This window comes from Hemitrygon akajei, chromosome 28 (assembly GCF_048418815.1).
Source record: "Hemitrygon akajei chromosome 28, sHemAka1.3, whole genome shotgun sequence".
Taxonomy (NCBI): domain Eukaryota; kingdom Metazoa; phylum Chordata; class Chondrichthyes; order Myliobatiformes; family Dasyatidae; genus Hemitrygon; species Hemitrygon akajei.
The window spans coordinates 21,382,779-21,399,913 of record NC_133151.1 but is presented as its reverse complement, the minus strand read 5'-3'; the positions used below and the strand labels follow the sequence as shown (position 1 = coordinate 21,399,913).

General features: G+C 47.4%; 3 protein-coding genes across 3 annotated transcripts; 2 read left to right on the top strand and 1 right to left on the bottom strand.

Annotated features, from left to right (window-relative positions):
• The first annotated feature begins 12,815 nt into the window (after positions 1 to 12,815).
• On the top strand, positions 12,816 to 13,141 carry LOC140717491 (histone H4). The gene has a single exon (XM_073031069.1). The coding sequence runs from the start codon at positions 12,816 to 12,818 to the stop codon at positions 13,125 to 13,127; it is 312 nt and encodes a 103-aa protein (XP_072887170.1). The 3' UTR covers positions 13,128 to 13,141.
• A 628-nt stretch (positions 13,142 to 13,769) lies between these two features.
• LOC140717760 (histone H3) lies at positions 13,770 to 14,252 on the top strand. The gene has a single exon (XM_073031475.1). It carries the CDS (start codon positions 13,807 to 13,809, stop codon positions 14,215 to 14,217), a length of 411 nt encoding a protein of 136 aa, XP_072887576.1. The 5' UTR covers positions 13,770 to 13,806; the 3' UTR covers positions 14,218 to 14,252.
• A 1,019-nt stretch (positions 14,253 to 15,271) lies between these two features.
• On the bottom strand, positions 15,272 to 16,008 carry LOC140717490 (histone H1-like). The gene has a single exon (XM_073031068.1). The coding sequence runs from the start codon at positions 15,951 to 15,953 to the stop codon at positions 15,321 to 15,323; it is 633 nt and encodes a 210-aa protein (XP_072887169.1). The 5' UTR covers positions 15,954 to 16,008; the 3' UTR covers positions 15,272 to 15,320.
• Between the last annotated feature and the right edge of the window lie 1,127 nt (positions 16,009 to 17,135).

Here is a 17,135-nt window from a genome sequence, read left to right as displayed (position 1 = left end):
CTGCTGACTGCTATGAACAGTCTCCTTAAACATCGCCACTGCTGATTGCTGACCTGTCCCTAAGTATATTTACCCCATCTGCCCAAGACAACTCCACTGTCACGTCTCTGTAATTGCCTTTATTTAGGTTGAGGACACTGGTTCTGGACCCTGGTGTTCACCCTCAATCTGTGGTCTGGAGTTCTCCCACATTGTGATCACTTCTTCAGGGATCCTTCACCACAAGATCTCTCTGTAATCCCACCTCATTACACAGATTACATCTGAAATGGCCTGTTCCTGGGTAAGATCCTGCTGTAAGAAACTGTCTCTGACCACTCCACAAATTCCTCTTCCACTGTACCAGTTTGATCAGCTTAATCAACACACAGACTGACGCAAACACGCACAAAATACTGCAGGAACTCAGCAAAGAGTCGACATTTCGGGCTGAGAACCTTCATCAGGATTAGAAAGAAAGGGACAAAAGCCAGAATAAGGTGCTGGCGAGGGAGAGGAGGACAAGTGAGTGGGGGAGGGGGGTGGTTTGTGGAGGGATGATGATGTGAGGAGGTGGGTGACAGACAGGAAAGGCAAAGAGATGAAGAGAAAGAAATCCAGTAGGAGAGAACGTTGGACCATGGGATGACACGAAGGAGGTGGAGAACTAGAGAGAGTTGATGGGCAGGTCATGACGGTGCGTGAGGAGAGGTGAATAGACAATAGGTGCAGAAGTAGACCATTCTGCCCTTCGAGCCTGCACCGCCATTTTGAAAACATGGCTGATCATCTACTATCAATACCCGGTTCCTGCCTTGTCCCCATATCCCTCAATTCCCCTATCCATAAGATACCTATCTAGCTCCTTCTTGAAAGCATCCAGAGAATTGGCCTCCACTACCTTCCGAGGCAGTGCATTCCAGACCCCCACAATTCTCTGGGAGAAGAAGTTTTTCCTTAACTCTGTCCTAAATGCCCTACCCCTTATTCTCAAACCATGCCCTCTGGTACTGGACTTTCCCAGCATCTGGAACATATTTCCTGCCTCTATCTTGTCCAATCCCTTAATAATCTTATATGTTTCAATCAGATCCCCTCTCAATCTCCTTAATTCCAGCGTGTACAAGCCCAGTCTCTCTAACCTCTTTGCGTAAGACAGTCCAGACATCCCAGGAATTAACCTCGTGAATCGACGCTGCACTTCCTCTACAGCCAGGATGTCCTTCCTTAACCCTGGAGACCAAAACTGTATACAATACTCCAGGTGTGGTCTCACCAGGGCTCTGTACAAATGCAAGAGGACTTCCTTGCTCTTGTAATCAATTCCCTTTGTAATAAAGGCCTACATTTCATTAGCCTTCTTCACTGCCTGCTGCACTTGCTCATTCACCTTCAGTGACTGATGAACAAGGACTCCTAGATCTCTTTGTATTTCTCCCTTACCTAACTCTACACCGTTCAGATAATAATCTGCCTTCCTGTTCTTACTCCCAAAGTGGATAACCTCACACTTATTCACATTAAACGCCATCTGCCAAGTATCTGCCCACTCACCCAGCCTATCCAAGTCAGCCTGAATTCTCCTAACGTCCTCATCACATGTCACACTGCCACCCAGCTTAGTATCATCAGCAAATTTGCTGATGTTATTCTCAATGCCTTCATCTAAATCGTTGACGTAAATCGTAAACAGCTGTGGTCCCAATACCAAGCCCTGTGGCACCCCACTAGTCACCACCTGCCATTCCGAGAAACACCCATTCACCGCTACCCTTTGCTTTCTATCTGCCAACCAGTTTACTATCCATGTCAATGTCTTCCCCCCAATGCCATGAGCTTTGATTTTACCCACCAATCTCCTATGTGGGACCTTATCAAATGCCTTCTGAAAATCGAGGTAAACTACATCCACTGGATCTCCCCCATCTAACTTCCTGGTCATATCCTCGAAAAACTTGCCCAATCCTATCATTGCTATCTAGATATGCCACTATTTCATCTTTAATAATGGACTCTAGCATCTTCCCCACCACCGATGTCAGGCTGACAGGTCGATAGTTCTCTGTTTTCTCACTCCCTCCTTTCTTAAAAAGTGGGATAACATTAGCCATTCTCCAATCCTCAGGAACTGATCCTGAATATAAGGAACATTGGAAAATGATTACCAATGCATCCGCAATTTCCAGGGCCACCTCCTTTAGTACCCTAGGATGCAGACCATCTGGACCTGGGGATTTGTCAGCCTTCAGTCCCATCAGTCTACTCATCACAGTTTCCTTCCTAATGTCAATCTGTTTCATTTCCTCTGTTACCCTATGTCCTTGGCCCATCCATACATCTGGGAGATTGCTTGTGTCTTCCTTAGTGAAGACAAATCTAAAGTACTTATTAAATTCTTCTGCCATTTCTGTTTCCCATAACAATTTCACCCAATTCATTCTTCAAGGGCCCAACATTGTTCTTAACTATCTTCTTTCTCTTCATATACCTAAAAAAGCTTTTGCTATCCTCATTTATATTCCTGGCTAGCTTGCGTTCGTACCTAATTTTTTTCTCCCTGTATTGCCTTTTTAGTTAAGTTCTGTTGTTCCTTAAAAACTTCCCAATCATCTGTCCTCCCACTCACCTTAGCTCTGTCATACTTCCTTTTTCTTTAATGCTATGCAATCTCTGACTTCCTTTGTCAACCACTGTGGCCCCTTTCCCCCCTTTGAATCCTTCCTTCTCCGGGGGATGAACTGATTTTGCACCTTGTGCATTATTCCCAAGAATACCTGCCATTGCTGTTCCACTGTCTTTTCTGCTAGGATATCCGTCCAGTCAACTTTGGCCAGCTCCCCCCTCATGGCTCCATAGTTTCCCCTGTTCAACTGCAACACTGACACCTCCGAGCTGCCCTTATCCTTCTCAAATTGCAGATAAAAACTTATCATGTTATGATCACTACCTCCTAATGGCTCCTTTACTTCAAGATCGCTTATCAAATCCTGTTCATTACATAACACTAAATCCAGAATAGCCTTGTCCCTGGTCGGCTCTCGTACAAGCAGTTCCAAGAATGCATCCCGTAGTCACTCTACAAACTCCCTATCCGGGGGTCCAGCACCAACCTGATTCTCCCAGTTCACCTCCATGTTGAAATCCCCCATAACTACTGCGACATTACCTTTGCCACATGCCAATGTTAACTCCCTATTCAACTTGCACCCAATATCTATGCTACTGTTTGGTGGCCTGTAGTCAACACCCATTAGGGTCGTTTTGCCCTTACTGTTCCTCAGTTCTATCCACATAGACTCTACTTCTGATCCTATGTCCCCCCTTGCAAAGGACTGAATCTCATTCCTCACTAACAGGGCCACCCCACCCCCTCTGCCCACATTTCTGTCCCTATGATAGCACGTATACCCTTGTACATTCATTTCCCAGGTCTGATCTCCCTGCAGCCCTGTCTCCGTTATCCCAACAACATCATAGTTACCCATTCGCAAGGTGAAGGGGGTAAATGGCACCAGAATGGGGGAAAAGTCAGAAGGAAAATAGTAGTTCGGTGAATGTGTGGAAACAGAGGGCACTGATTTCTGAAATTTGGAGAAATCAATATCAGAATATGAGATGTTGCTCGTCCAACCTGTAGTTGGCCTCATCGTAGCAGGAGAGGAGGCCATGGACAGAGATGTTAGTGATGGCCCTCTGCTGGGTCAGGGTCGACTATGGATATTGTACCCTCGCTCTGAAAGTCAATATGCAAGCCAGGGTAGTACGATACGTAAAGCAAGCTGTTGCCCATGCAGGGGCTCCTGCTCTCCACACAGCTGATGAATCCAGATCAACGACAGAGACCGGTGGGGTCAGGCACCAACGGTGTCACAGGATTGCCAGTCTGCATTGAATATCGGACTGACAGGGAATCCAGCTCTGGATTGTTCCTCGGGGTTTACTCCCGAAGCCTTCCCCATGAATGGGTCGAGCCACAAGCCGGAAGAGGTTTCAGATCAGAATTCTCCTTCCACTAGATGAGCTGCCAACCATGGGTGAAAGCCCCATCTGCCCATAGCAGTTAGTTATATGATGCCAGTAAACCCATTTAGACCCTCCTCGTCACTAGAAAGAGTTTGTCAGGCTTCGTAGCTAAGCTATATGTAAAAGCCAGGAGCTGGACTTGGTTGACAGAGGCAATTTGAAGCAGCAATTAATAGGAAGTGACAGCTTGTCCCCAATGTGGTTGTTGCAGCTCACAGAGCAAAGTTACTCGATGTAGTGGTACCCCAATCTGCTTCCAATTAAATCTCTCATGACAATCACATTTCCATTCTCACCTCTGTTTGATATTTCCCCTTTTGTGCTTTATCCCATCGGAAGGAACACCTGAGGATCTTGAGACCACTCCTCCCCGTGTCTTCTTTCCCTCCCCTTTCACCGTCACTGTCCCTACATGTAAGGTACCTATGAAAAGTATTCATGCTGCTTTAAAGTTGTCATGTTTTATTGTTTTACAATGTTGAATGACAGTGGATTGAATTTGGCATTTGTTTTACCGATCAAGAGAAAAAGACTTTTGTGTCAAAGTGAAAACAGATCTCCACAAAGTGCTTTAAATTAATTACAGTTATAAAACACAAAATAATGGACTGTATAAATATTCACCCCCAAATTATCACTGGTACAGCCAAGTAGTTTTAGGAATTACATTATCAGTTCAGTGGAGGTCACTGGGTGCAGTCAATCTGTCTCAATTGATTGTTGTAAAAATACACGACTGTTGGTAGTCAGTATTCTGGGAGAAACTACACCATAAAAACAAATTAACATTCTGAGCAGCTCTGCAAAAAGGTAATTGAAAAACACAATTCAGGAGATGGATACAAGAAAATTTTCAAGTCACTGAATATCCCTTGGAATACAGTTAAGTCACTCATCCTGAAATGGAAAGAATATGGCAGAGCTGTAAATCTGCCAGGATCAGGCCATCCTCAAAAACTGAGTGACTGTGCAAGAAGGGGACGAGTGAGGGAGGCCACCAAGAGACATGCTAACTCTAGAGAAATCACAATCTTCAGTGGCTGAGATGGGAGAGACTGTGTATACAACAGCTGTTGCCCAGATGCATCACGTGTCAGAGCTTTTTGGGAGAGTGGCAAAGAGAAAGCCACTGTTGAAAAAAGCTCTCATGAAATCTCACCTGGAGTTTGCCAGAAGTCTCTGAAGTCAACTGGTAGAAGGTTCTATAGTCTGATGAAACAAAATTGACCTTTTTGGCCATCAGATTAAACACTAAGCTTGGCGCAAGACAAACACCGCACAGCATCAGAAACACACCATCCCAGCATGGTGAGGCTGCATCATGCTGTGGGGCTGTTTCACTGCAGCAGGCCCTGAAAGGCTCGTAAAAGTAGAGGGTAAAATGAATGCAGCCTAATACAGTGAAATCTTGGAGGAAAACCTAATTCAGTCTGCAAGTGAACTGTGACTTAGGAGAAGATTCATTTTCCAGCAGGAGAATGACTGCAAGTATAAAATCAAAACTACACAGGAATGACTTAAAACCAAAGTTAATGTCCTGGAGTGGCCAAGTCAGAGTCCGGACCTCAATCCAATTGAGAATTTGTGCCTGGACTTGAAAAGATCTGTTCACTCATGAACCGCATGCAATCTGCCAGAGCTTCAGCAGTTTTGTAAAGAAAAATGGGGAGAATTTTCAGTGTCCAGATGTGCAAAGCGGATAGAGACCTGTCCATACAGAGCCAACGGTAATTACTGACAAAGGTGCATCTAACTAATTACTGACTTAAAGAAGGTGAATACCAATGCAGTTAAATTATTTTGTGTTTTATATTTGCAATTAATTAGATCACTTTGTAAAGATCTGTTTTTCACTTTGACACCAGAGAGTCCATTCTGCTGATCAGTGTGGGAAAATAAAGCCAAATTAAATCCACTGTGAATCAACGTTGCAAAACAATAAATATGAAAACCTCCAAAGGAGACTGAATACTTTTGATGGCACTGTATCCACCCCTTCACCAGCACGTTATGAACAAATCCACCCTGCTCCTTTCCATTTTGCCGATTCCGTGTGGAACGTTAAACATGTAGGAATGTCAGATTCCATGTCCAAGTCTCAGTAACCATGTCCCTGCAATAGCTGGTAGATCAAACATATTTGTCAGTACACAATATGGAACAGATGGCAACCCGCCCTTCAGTCCACAATATCTGCACCAATCATAACAATGTTGAGACTTTATAAAGTACTGGTGAGGTCTCACTGGAGTTTAGTGAGCATTTGTGGGCCCTTTATCTTAGGAAGGATGAGCTGAAACTGGATGCATTTCAAAGGAGATTCTCAAAATTAATTCCAGGATTAAACAGCTTGGCATATGAAGAGCGTTTGATTGCTCTGGGCCTGTACTCACTGGAATTCGGGTCAATGAGGGCTGACCTAATTGAAACCTATTGAATGGTGAAAGGCCTTGATAAAGGGGATGTGCAGAGGATGGGAGTGTCTGAGACCAGAGGACACAGCCTCAGAATAGAGCACCATCCTCGTAGAATGTGGAGATGAGGAATTTCTTTAGCCAGAGAGTGGGGAATCTGTGGAATTTGTTGCCTCGGGCAGCTGTGGAGCCAAGACTTTATGTATATTTAAGGCAGAGGTTGGTAGATTCTTGATTGGTCAGATCATGAAGGGTTACAGGGAGAAGGCAGGAGATTGGGGCTTTGAGGGAAAATGGATTAGCCATGATGAAATGACGGAGCAGATTTGATGGGCCTAATGGCCTAATTCTGATCCTATATCTCAGAGTCTGTATCACCTCCTCAGAAACCTCAATCAGCTTTATCAAGTGTGATCTGCCTGCACAAAGCCATTGTGATTGTCCCTAAGCAGGCCATGCCTTTCCAAATGAGCATAAACCCTGTACCTCAATATCCTCCCCTGTAGCTTCTCCACCACTGAAATGAGGCTGCCTTGCCGATAGATCTCTAGATTCTTGTTATTTCCTTTTTTGATCAAAGCTGCAACATTTGCTACACTCCAGTACTGAGGGACCTCATATGTTGCAATTGAGGACACAGACAGACAGACATACTTTATTAATCCCAAGGGAAACTGGGTTTTGTTACAGTCGCACCAACCAAGAATAGTGTAGAAATATAGCAATATAAAACCATAAATAATTAAATAATAATAAGTAAATTATGCCAAATGGAAATAAGTCCAGGACCAGCGTATTGGCTCAGGGTGTCTGACACTCCGAGGGACGAGTTGTAAAGTTTGATGGCCACAGGGAGGAATGACTTCCTATGACGCTCAGTGTTGCATCTCGGTGGAATGAGTCTCCGGCTGAATATACTCCTGTGCCTAACCAGTACATTATGCATTGGATGGGAGACATTGTCCAAGATGGCATGCAACTTGGACAGCATCTTCTTTTCAAACACCACCCTCAGAGAGTCCAGTTCCACCCCCACAACATCACTGGCCTTACGAATGAGTTTGTTGATTCTGTTGGTGTCTGCCACCCTCAGCCTGCTGCCCCAGCACACAACAGAAAACATGGTAGCACTGGCCACCACAGACTCCTGGAACATCCTCAGCATCCTCTGGCAGATGTTAAAGGACCTCAGTCTCCTCAGGAAATAGAGACGGCTCTGACCTTTCTTGTAGACAGCCTCACTGTTCTTTGACCAGTCCAGTTTATTGTCAATTTGTATCCCCAGGTATTTGTAATCCTCCACCATGTCCACACTGACCCCTTGGATGGAAACAGGGGTCACCGGTGCCTTAGCCCTCCTCAGGTCCACCACCAGCTCCTTAGTCTTTTTCACATTAAGCTGCAGATGATTCTGCTCGGACCATTTGACAAAGTTTCCCACCGTACACCTGTACTCCGCCTCATCTCCCTTGCTGATGCATCTAACTATGGCAGAGTCATCAGAAAACTTCTGAAGATGGCAAGACTTTGTGCAGTAGTTGAAGTCTGAGGTGTAGATGGTGAAGAGAAAGGGAGACAGGACAGTGCCCTGTGGAGCCCCAGTGCTGCTGACCACTCTGTCTGACACAGTGTTGCAAGCTCACGTACTGTGGTCTGCCAATCAGGTACCGTAGATTCCGGATTTTAAGCCGCTACTTTTTTCCCACATTTTGAACAGCTTTGAACTTTGCGGCCTATAATCCGAAGCGGCTAATGCATGATTTTTTTTCATGCCGCCTCGTAAACATTTTGCCTCATAACAGTAGACCAATAAAATTGATGAGTAGTTCACAGAGGTCCAATGAAATTGTACGATAAATCAAGCGCACTTTCACAATTAAATTATTGTAAATCAATCATTTGTACTCACCCTCATCAACATGGAAAACACTCGAAGCATTGTGCTGCCTTATGGCATACTTAGTTTATAATATTTTCGCTTAGTAATTCATTTTCTAGTTAAAGTTAGAAGAGTTTTAACTACCGTATATTTGTTTTCTGTACTACATCGCGGGATGCTATGACGTCACACCCAGTTTCGCGGTGTCTTGTGGGAAAATGCCGGTTTGCGATGAAACGGGAAGGCGGGGGGGGAGCGCATTACGCGAGCGGCTTTGGATCTGAGCGAACGCTGCTTTTAAATGCCGGTTTGCGATGAAACGGGAAGGCGGGGGGGGAGCGCATTACGCGAGCGGCTTTGGATCTGAGCGAACGCTGCTTTTAAATGCCGTTTGCGATAAACGGAAAGGAGGGGGGGAGCGCATTACGCGAGCGGCTTTGGATCTGAGCGAACGCTGCTTTTAAGTTAAAGGTGATCAATAACTTTTCCTGGTAGGCTGTAGTATATATATTTTTTACCAGTCGTTAGGAGATATTGGAATGTTGTTCAGTAAAGAAATATACGCAACGTATTTAAAAGTAGCCGCGTTACGGGCACGGTTCGAAAAAAAGCATTTGCAATATGTATTTGTTTTTGTTACCATATGGATTTAATTAAAAGTTTAAAAAATCCTCACGTGTAATATCTTTCTGTGTAAATATCTCATATTACAACGTGGGACACCTGCGGCCGAAAATCCGGTGCGGCCTAAAATCCGGTGCGGCCTTTACAATTAAAAAATTGATTTTATTTCTAAAATTAGAGCCAGCGGCTTTTAATCAGGTGCGCTCTGTAGTCCGGAATCTACGGTAATCAATAATCTATAACACCAGGGAAGCATCCACCTGCATCACTGTCAGCTTCTCACCCAGCAGAGCAGGGCGGATGGTGTTGAACACACTGGAGAAGTCAAAAAACATGACCCTCACAGTGCTCGCTGGCTTGTCCAGGTGAGCATAGACACGGTTCAGCAGGTAGACAATGGCATCCTCAACTCCTAGTTGGGGCTGGTAGGCGAACTGGACGGGGTCTAAGTGTGACCTAACCATAGGCCGGAGCTGCCCTAGAACAAGTCTCTCCAGGGTCTTCATGATGTGGGAGGTCAATGCCACCGGTCTGTCGTCATTGGAGCCACTGGGGTGCGGCATCTTCGGTACAGGGACGGGGCAGGACGTCTTCCATAGCACAGGAACCCTCTGGAGACTCAGGCTCAGGTTGAAGACATGGTGAAGTACTCCACATAGCTGGGGGGCACAGGCTTTGAGCACCCTGGGGCTGATACCATCCGGGCCTGCAGCCGTGCTTGGGTGGAGACGTTTCAGCTGTCTTCTCACCTGTTCAGCTGTGAAGCCCACCGTGGTGGTTTCAGGTGGGGGAGGGGTGTAGTCCTGAGAGCAGGGTGGGGGGCTGTGAGGAGGGGTAGGAGGGGAGAGTGGAGTATGTGTTGATTGGGGGCCGAAAACAGATGAATCATGTGGGGGATGGGCAGGGGCCACAGTGTCAGATCTGTTGAAGAACAGGTTAAGTTTGTCGTCCCTGTCCACACTGCCTTCAGCTCCTCTGTTGCTAGTTTGCCGGAACCCAGTGATGGTCCTCATCCCACTCCAGACCTCTCTCATGTTGTTCTGCTGGAGTTTCCACTCAAGCGTCCTGACGAAGGGTCTCGGTCCGAAACGTCGACAGTGATTCTTCCTATAGATGCTGCCTGGCCTGCTGTATTCCACCAGCATTTTGTGTGTGTTGTCTTAATTTCCAGCATCTGCAGATTTCCTCGTGCTTCCTCCTAGGAAGGAGTCTTTAGCCTCCCTGATCTTGGCTTTCGGGTCCCTCTGTATTGTCCTCAGCTTCTCCCTATTTCCATCTCTAAATGCCCTCTTTTTAGCGTTCAGGTTGTCCTTAATGTCCTTTGTTACCCATGACTTGTTATTTGAATAACAAAGGACAGTTCTTGCCGGATCATTGCAGTCCACACAGAAGTTGATGTAACCAGTGATGCACTCTGTGAGCCCATCAATGTCCTCTCCATGTGGCTCACAGAGTGCCTGCCTGTCTGTCACCTCAAAACAACTCTGGAGTGTTTCAGATCAGTGGTCCCCAACCACCGGGCTGCAGACCGATACCGGGCCGCAAAACACATGCTGCCGGGCTGTGAAGAAACGATATGATTTGGTGATATGAAACAATATGAGTCAGCTGCACCTTTGCTCATTCCCTGTGATGCCACTGTTGAACTTGAACGCACGCAAGGTCATCAGTCGGTATGAGTAAAAAACAAGCGTCGCTTGAGAGTTTCTTTGGAAGAGGTGGTAGGGGACATAAAAGGCCTAACGATGATGACAACGCAGAGACAGCTGAGGCCAAGACAACAAAAAAAAGAAAGCTTCCTTCAACAGAAAATATGATGAGTCGCACATAAAATATGGCTTTATTGCGACCGGTGACTCGTATGCTCCAAACCCCTGTGTGTGATGTGGAGAACCCTCAAAACTGCTTCGGCATCTTGAGTCCCAGCACCCTGCACTTAAAGACAAACCTGTTGAGTTTTTTGAGTGGAAAAAACGTGAGCAAGCGGGACAGAAGCAAGTGCTGAGAGCCACCACCTCCACAAATGCTGCTGCTCTGAGAGCGTCATAGTTAGTGGCTAGCCGTATTGCGAAGGCTAAGAAGCCTTTCACTGTTGGGGAAGAATTGATTCTGCCTGCTGCCAAGGACATGTGCTGTGAACTGTTGAGAGAATCCTTGTCCTTAATCCTTACAGGAACATGCTGATCCTGAACTCAGATCTGCTGGTTTTTAAACAACTTCCACATGTCAGATGTGGACTTGTCTGACAGTGGCTGCTCCCAATCAATGCCTCTTGGCTTCTGTCTTACTCATAACTAACGAACAAAATAAATTGTGATCGTCAGCTGGCCTGGCTCGTTTCCCTGAACTAATTCCCGTCTGTTCTCGCCTCTGGTGGGGCTCTGTACATAATGTTTCAAACACTCCTCAGAATCGCTGAAGAAATCTTGAGCATCTAAGCATTGAGCAAGATGCAGTCAATTCTAGGGAAGATAAAGTCTCCCACTATGACAGTTCTGTTCTGCACCTCTCCATAAACATAAACCTCTGTGTTCCTCCACCTCCCTGTGGTTATTGGGGGCCAATACTATAATCCAATCCGTGTGACTGTAGATTGCCTCTGTAAGTGAGCCCTCCAGGTTGCTGTGACATTCCCAGTGGGGTAACCTCTGCATCTTATAACCGCCCCCCCCTCCACTCACATGTAAAACAATGAAACCTAGAGATGTTGAGCTGCCAGCCCTGAACATCCGACAACATGATACTCCCTAATGCTGAAATAAACTTATTTCAGCCCATCAATCCCACCATGTTTATTGGCCTGCCATTAGCTCTCGTTCTTTTCAGACTGTCTTGTCATACATACATTCTCCCACTTGCTACTCGAGTTCAAACTCTGCCAAGTGACACCATCAAACCTCCTGGTGAGGATATTGGTTCCCCTACGGTTCAGATGGAAATGGCCTTGTTTGTCCCGGTCTCCCACCTGACTGGAAGGGAGCCCATTGATCCATGAATCTGAAGACTTCCCTCCTGCATCAGTTCCTCAGCAGCAATTGTTTTCTCACCACACCAGCACAAGGTTTGGGCCACAATTCCGTAATTACAATCCTGGAAGTCCTGCTTTTTAACCTTTTTTCCGAAAATCACTGTGTAGGACCTCATACATGCTCGTTTAAACCCTTCCGTGTAGCACGAAGAAAGATCCGGTAAACATATTGGCTCTCCTCCTTGGACCCGTCTCACCTTTCCCTCGGGACCTCAATGATCCTCGTACCTAAAGCCCTCACCCACCTCGCACCAGCTCCTCAGCCACCCCTTTACCTGGGCTTCAGAAGACGCCAAAGCACGGTCTATATATCCTTCTATCTGCCTATGTATCCTGTTCCTTTATGTGACCGGACTTTCATTTCTCTCGCGACCCAGAGGAACAATTGTTCTGATGAATTAACCCTCTCATCACTGGAAGTGACTGCACCCTCACCCACCAACTGCTGTGTGTGAGGACGCTGGCACTGGTCATGGGGCCGGGGAGGGACAGACTGAGGTCCTCGGGGATTTGCGGAATGGAAAAGCACTTCCTATAACTTAAAGCAGGAGAATCAGCAAATTTCCAGAAATCTTCCAGTCTGTACGTGTTGCATGCCATCTTGGACAATGTCTCCCATCCACTCCATAATGTACTGGTTAGGCACAGGAGTACATTCAGCCAGAGACTCATTCCACCGAGATGCAACACTGAGCGTCATAGGAAGTCATTCCTGCCTGTGGCCATCAAACGTTACAACTCGTCCCTCGGAGTGTCAGACAACCTGAGCCAATAGGATGGTCCTGGACTTATTTCCACGGCATAATTTACTTATTATTATTTAATTATTAAGTTTGTCACTGAGCAGCGACCCGAGTGAAGTAGCATCATGTCCGGCAGAGGGAAAGGAGGCAAAGGACTGGGCAAAGGCGGAGCCAAGCGGCACCGTAAAGTGCTCCGTGATAACATCCAGGGCATCACCAAACCGGCCATCCGCCGTCTGGCTCGCCGCGGCGGCGTCAAGCGGATCTCGGGTCTGATCTACGAGGAGACCCGCGGGGTGTTGAAGGTTTTCCTGGAGAATGTGATCCGGGATGCGGTCACCTACACTGAACACGCTAAGCGCAAGACGGTCACTGCCATGGATGTGGTGTACGCTCTGAAACGCCAGGGCCGCACTCTCTATGGCTTCGGCGGCTGAAAAACTCCCACTTCCTCCCGATAACACAAAGGCTCTTCTAAGAGCCACCCACCACCTCACAGAGGGAGCCGTGTCCACAACCTTTTAATTATTTTTTGTCGATATATTAATCTGGTTCCATTTGAAATAGATTAATCATTCCGCTTCAAATATATTTAGCTGCGATTGTGCCTTTCCAGTCGGTGTTTACCGTAAATGTTGAATGCATTCATATCGATCTTAATCATTCTGTCCATCTCGGACAGAAATCAGTTCCCTCGTTTAGAGAATCGATTCCGTAATCATGCATTCAAATCTTAACTGAGGGAATTAGATATTAAATGAAACTGAAAATCCATGATCCGTGATAGAATTAATTGTAAATAAAAAGTTATCAAGCTGGGCGCTCTGAAATTGGCGGGCGGTTTGAAATTAATCGGGCGCCAATCACAGTGCATTCCGATTGGATAAAGTCCGACCGCCAGTTAACAGTTTCCCATTTTGTCGAAAATTGTTATTCGCCGCCAACCCGCATGAAATCAATAAACCAGTCGCAGCAACTAGATCCTTTAATAGACAGTTGGTGTTGAGCCAATCATAATCGATGGGACGGCCCTCCCAGCTGTATAAAATGCTGTCCTGGAGCCCGTTTCGTCTATCTTGTTCCTGTATTTCAGCCGGTATTCTCACTCGAAGCAGAATGGCCCGCACCAAGCAGACAGCGCGCAAATCGACTGGCGGAAAAGCTCCTCGCAAACAGTTGGCGACCAAAGCGGCGCGGAAGAGCGCTCCTGCCACCGGCGGAGTGAAGAAGCCTCATCGCTACCGGCCCGGCACCGTGGCTCTGAGGGAGATCCGGCGCTACCAGAAATCCACTGAGCTGCTCATCCGCAAACTTCCCTTCCAGCGCCTGGTCCGGGAGATCGCTCAGGACTTCAAAACCGATCTGCGTTTCCAGAGCTCGGCCGTCATGGCCCTGCAGGAGGCAAGTGAGGCTTACCTGGTCGGGCTCTTTGAGGACACTAACCTGTGCGCCATCCACGCCAAGCGAGTCACCATTATGCCCAAAGACATCCAGTTGGCCCGCCGCATCCGCGGGGAGCGCGCCTAAGCCCAGCCTACACACCGAACACCAGAAACGGCTCTTTTAAGAGCCACTACCACGGCAAAGGAAAGGGCTGTAGCTTGCTGATCATTATTGTAGTAGCGATCTGCCTTCCCGATCGGTTTTGCACTAATTGACCCCGAGCATCAGTTCTGTGCAGACAGGGTAATTCAGCGAGGGACAGGAGATAATAGACAATGGACAGTAGGTGCAGGAGTAGGCCATTCGGCCTTTCTAGCCAGCACCGCCATTCACTGTGATCATGGCTGATCATACACGATCAGTACCCGGTCCCTGTCCTCTCCCCATATCCCTTGACCCCGCTATCTATGAGCTCTATCTAACTCTCTTGAATGCATCCAGAGATTAACGCGCTTCCCTCCCCGTCAGGATCTCATCTGGCCCTTCACTTCTCCCACAAACCTGTCATGTACAGCTGGTGCGGCTGTTACCGTTTGTTTGCTTTGCACATGGGGATACGTTCGTGCCCGCTGTGCTTGGAGTGGGAGCATGCCGACGCGATGGGTACAGTGGGGGATTTCGGGGGGTGGTGACTACCAGGAAGTAGTGATTTTTTACATTAGATTTCACTCTTGTACATTTTTGGTATTGGTGTTTTGTGTAAATTAACTATGTAGTTTTGTAGCTGGGGCCTGAATGAAGGTCAGTCGGCAATGCCACCGGGTAGTTTATCACATATCCTCCCGCTGCAGTCCATCCCCAGAGACGGATCCCTCTCTCAACACGCCCCCTCCCCTCTCGCGTAGGTTTCAGCAGTTCCCAATCAACTCAGCTGAATCTCCGCTGGTGTCAATGTCTCAGTCACTCTCTCCCGGATCGGAGAAGGAATTGGGCCTGAAACTGCCCACATCCCATATCTCCCAATCTCAGCTCGGGCATCCACGTCTCATTTCAGACACTGAGACGGCACGGCCGCACCAAATGTCAGAGGTACCGGTAATCTCGGGTTCCATGTGAGAAGTTCCCCCGGAAACTCAATCGGACCCGGCGCGGGAATCACAACACTTTGAATCAGCTCTTTTCTGAGATGTGGGTGGCTCTGAGAAGAGCCGTTGGGTTCAGATACACACAAATGGTGTATTCTTAATTCACTTTTTGACTGCTGTCTTCTTGGGTTTCGCGGATTTCGCCTTCGGCTTCTTGGCCGCCTTCGTCTTCGGGGCTGCGGCTTTCTTGGGGCTCTTGGGCTTCGGCGCCGCTTTCTTAGCCGCGGGTTTCTTAGCTGCCGCTTTCTTAGCCGCTGGTTTCTTAGCTGCCGCTTTCTTAGCTGCTGGTTTCTTACCTCCCACTTTCTTAGCCGCGGGTTTCTTGGCGCCAAGCTTCTTGCTGGGAGATTTCTTGGTGGCAGATTTCTTTGCCGCTGGCTTCTTCGCTTTCTTCACCGCCTTCACGGCAGTTTTTCCTTTACCGGATTTAAAGGATCCCGAAACACCCGAGCCCTTGGCCTGAACCAAGGAGCCGCTTTCCACTTTCCTCTTGATGCTCATCTTGATCTGGGGGCGAAGTTTCACCACATCGACACCGCTGACGGCCAGAGCCTTAATGATGGCCGTACCGGACATACCCTTCCTGTCGTGACAACCCGCCACGATCTTATCGATCTGTTCGCCCAGCGAGGGACCGGTTGGTTTGCTCCGGGCAGCCGCCTTCTTCTTGGGAGTCTTCTTTGCGGCGGCGGGTGCGGCTGGAGGAGCCGTTTCGGCGGGTGCTGTCTCGGTCATGTCGGCGACTGTGGTAAATCCTTCTCACAATCAAAACTGAATGAGAAATGAAGCGAAAGGCGGCGGCACAGAGCAATTTAAAGGCAGCGAGCGGACGGGGCGGAGACATCCTGCTGTCAGCTCCCGGCGGCTTCATTTTTCTGTGTTTCTCTCTCCTCAAAAACTCGCCGATTCCAATTCAAATCGGACGCTACGGAGACTCGGACTAGTCCCTATCTGTCACTGAGACCGGAATGTTCGCTGGAAAGAAAGTTTAATCGGGATTAAAGGCAGCACTTTCTGCTTTAACCCGTTTCCTTACTGCATTGCCCGCGTTCGCTCTCCCGATCGTTGACCTGTTCTCTGCTTTATGGCTGAAATATTTAATCTAATTAAAACTTTGCGGTTAATTTCCTCTTCGGGACTGAGCTGGGGAGTGGGGCGCTTCCGTAACAGAAAAATATTTTCATTTTCGACAGGAGGCGCTGAGAAATCCTACGATGTGTTCGGACCCACAAACACAGTGACACTGGTCTAACCCGCCCGCTCTCACACTCTCTGACACAATACACACTCAATGCTGGCGGAAATCAACAAGTCAGGCAGCATCAATAGTGGGAATAAACAGCCGACATTTCGGGCTGAGACCCTTCATCAGGACTCTGGTGGGAGATGTTGCCTGACTTACTGGGTTCCTGCACCATTTTGTCCGCGTTGTTCGCGATTCCCAGAATCTCTTGGCGTTCTGCTGACACAATGTTCACATCTGCACCTTCATCGCATTGTACTGCCGTCAAAATAAAATGACAGATTCCTTGTCATATAACACAGTGATCAATGATTGTGATTCCAAGGAATAAAGGACAACGGACATTGTCTGACCAACCTCTGTGTAACTGAGAACCTCAGGTCCGGGAAACATCCTTGGAAATCTTTTCTACACTCTCCCCAGTTTAACCACCTTTCCTAAAACGGTGACAAGAGCTGTACACAATACAAGTGTGGCCTCCAGTCACTTACACAACTGTAACATAATATCGCAACTGATATACTCAGTCCCCTGACTAATGAAGACCAGCATGTTAAACCCGTTCTTCACCACCCTGTCTACCAGTGACACGACTTTCAATTAACTGTGTGTGAGAGATTTACCCCTAAATCTCTCCGGCCCATTACACTCCCTGATGACCGATCATTCATAGT

Excerpts from the sequence above, each read along its gene's own strand:
- LOC140717760 (XM_073031475.1), top strand. The coding sequence starts at position 13,807 with ATGGCCCGCACCAAGCAGACAGCGCGCAAATCGACTGGCGGAAAAGCT.
- LOC140717490 (XM_073031068.1), bottom strand. The coding sequence starts at position 15,953 with ATGACCGAGACAGCACCCGCCGAAACGGCTCCTCCAGCCGCACCCGCC.
- LOC140717491 (XM_073031069.1), top strand. The coding sequence starts at position 12,816 with ATGTCCGGCAGAGGGAAAGGAGGCAAAGGACTGGGCAAAGGCGGAGCC.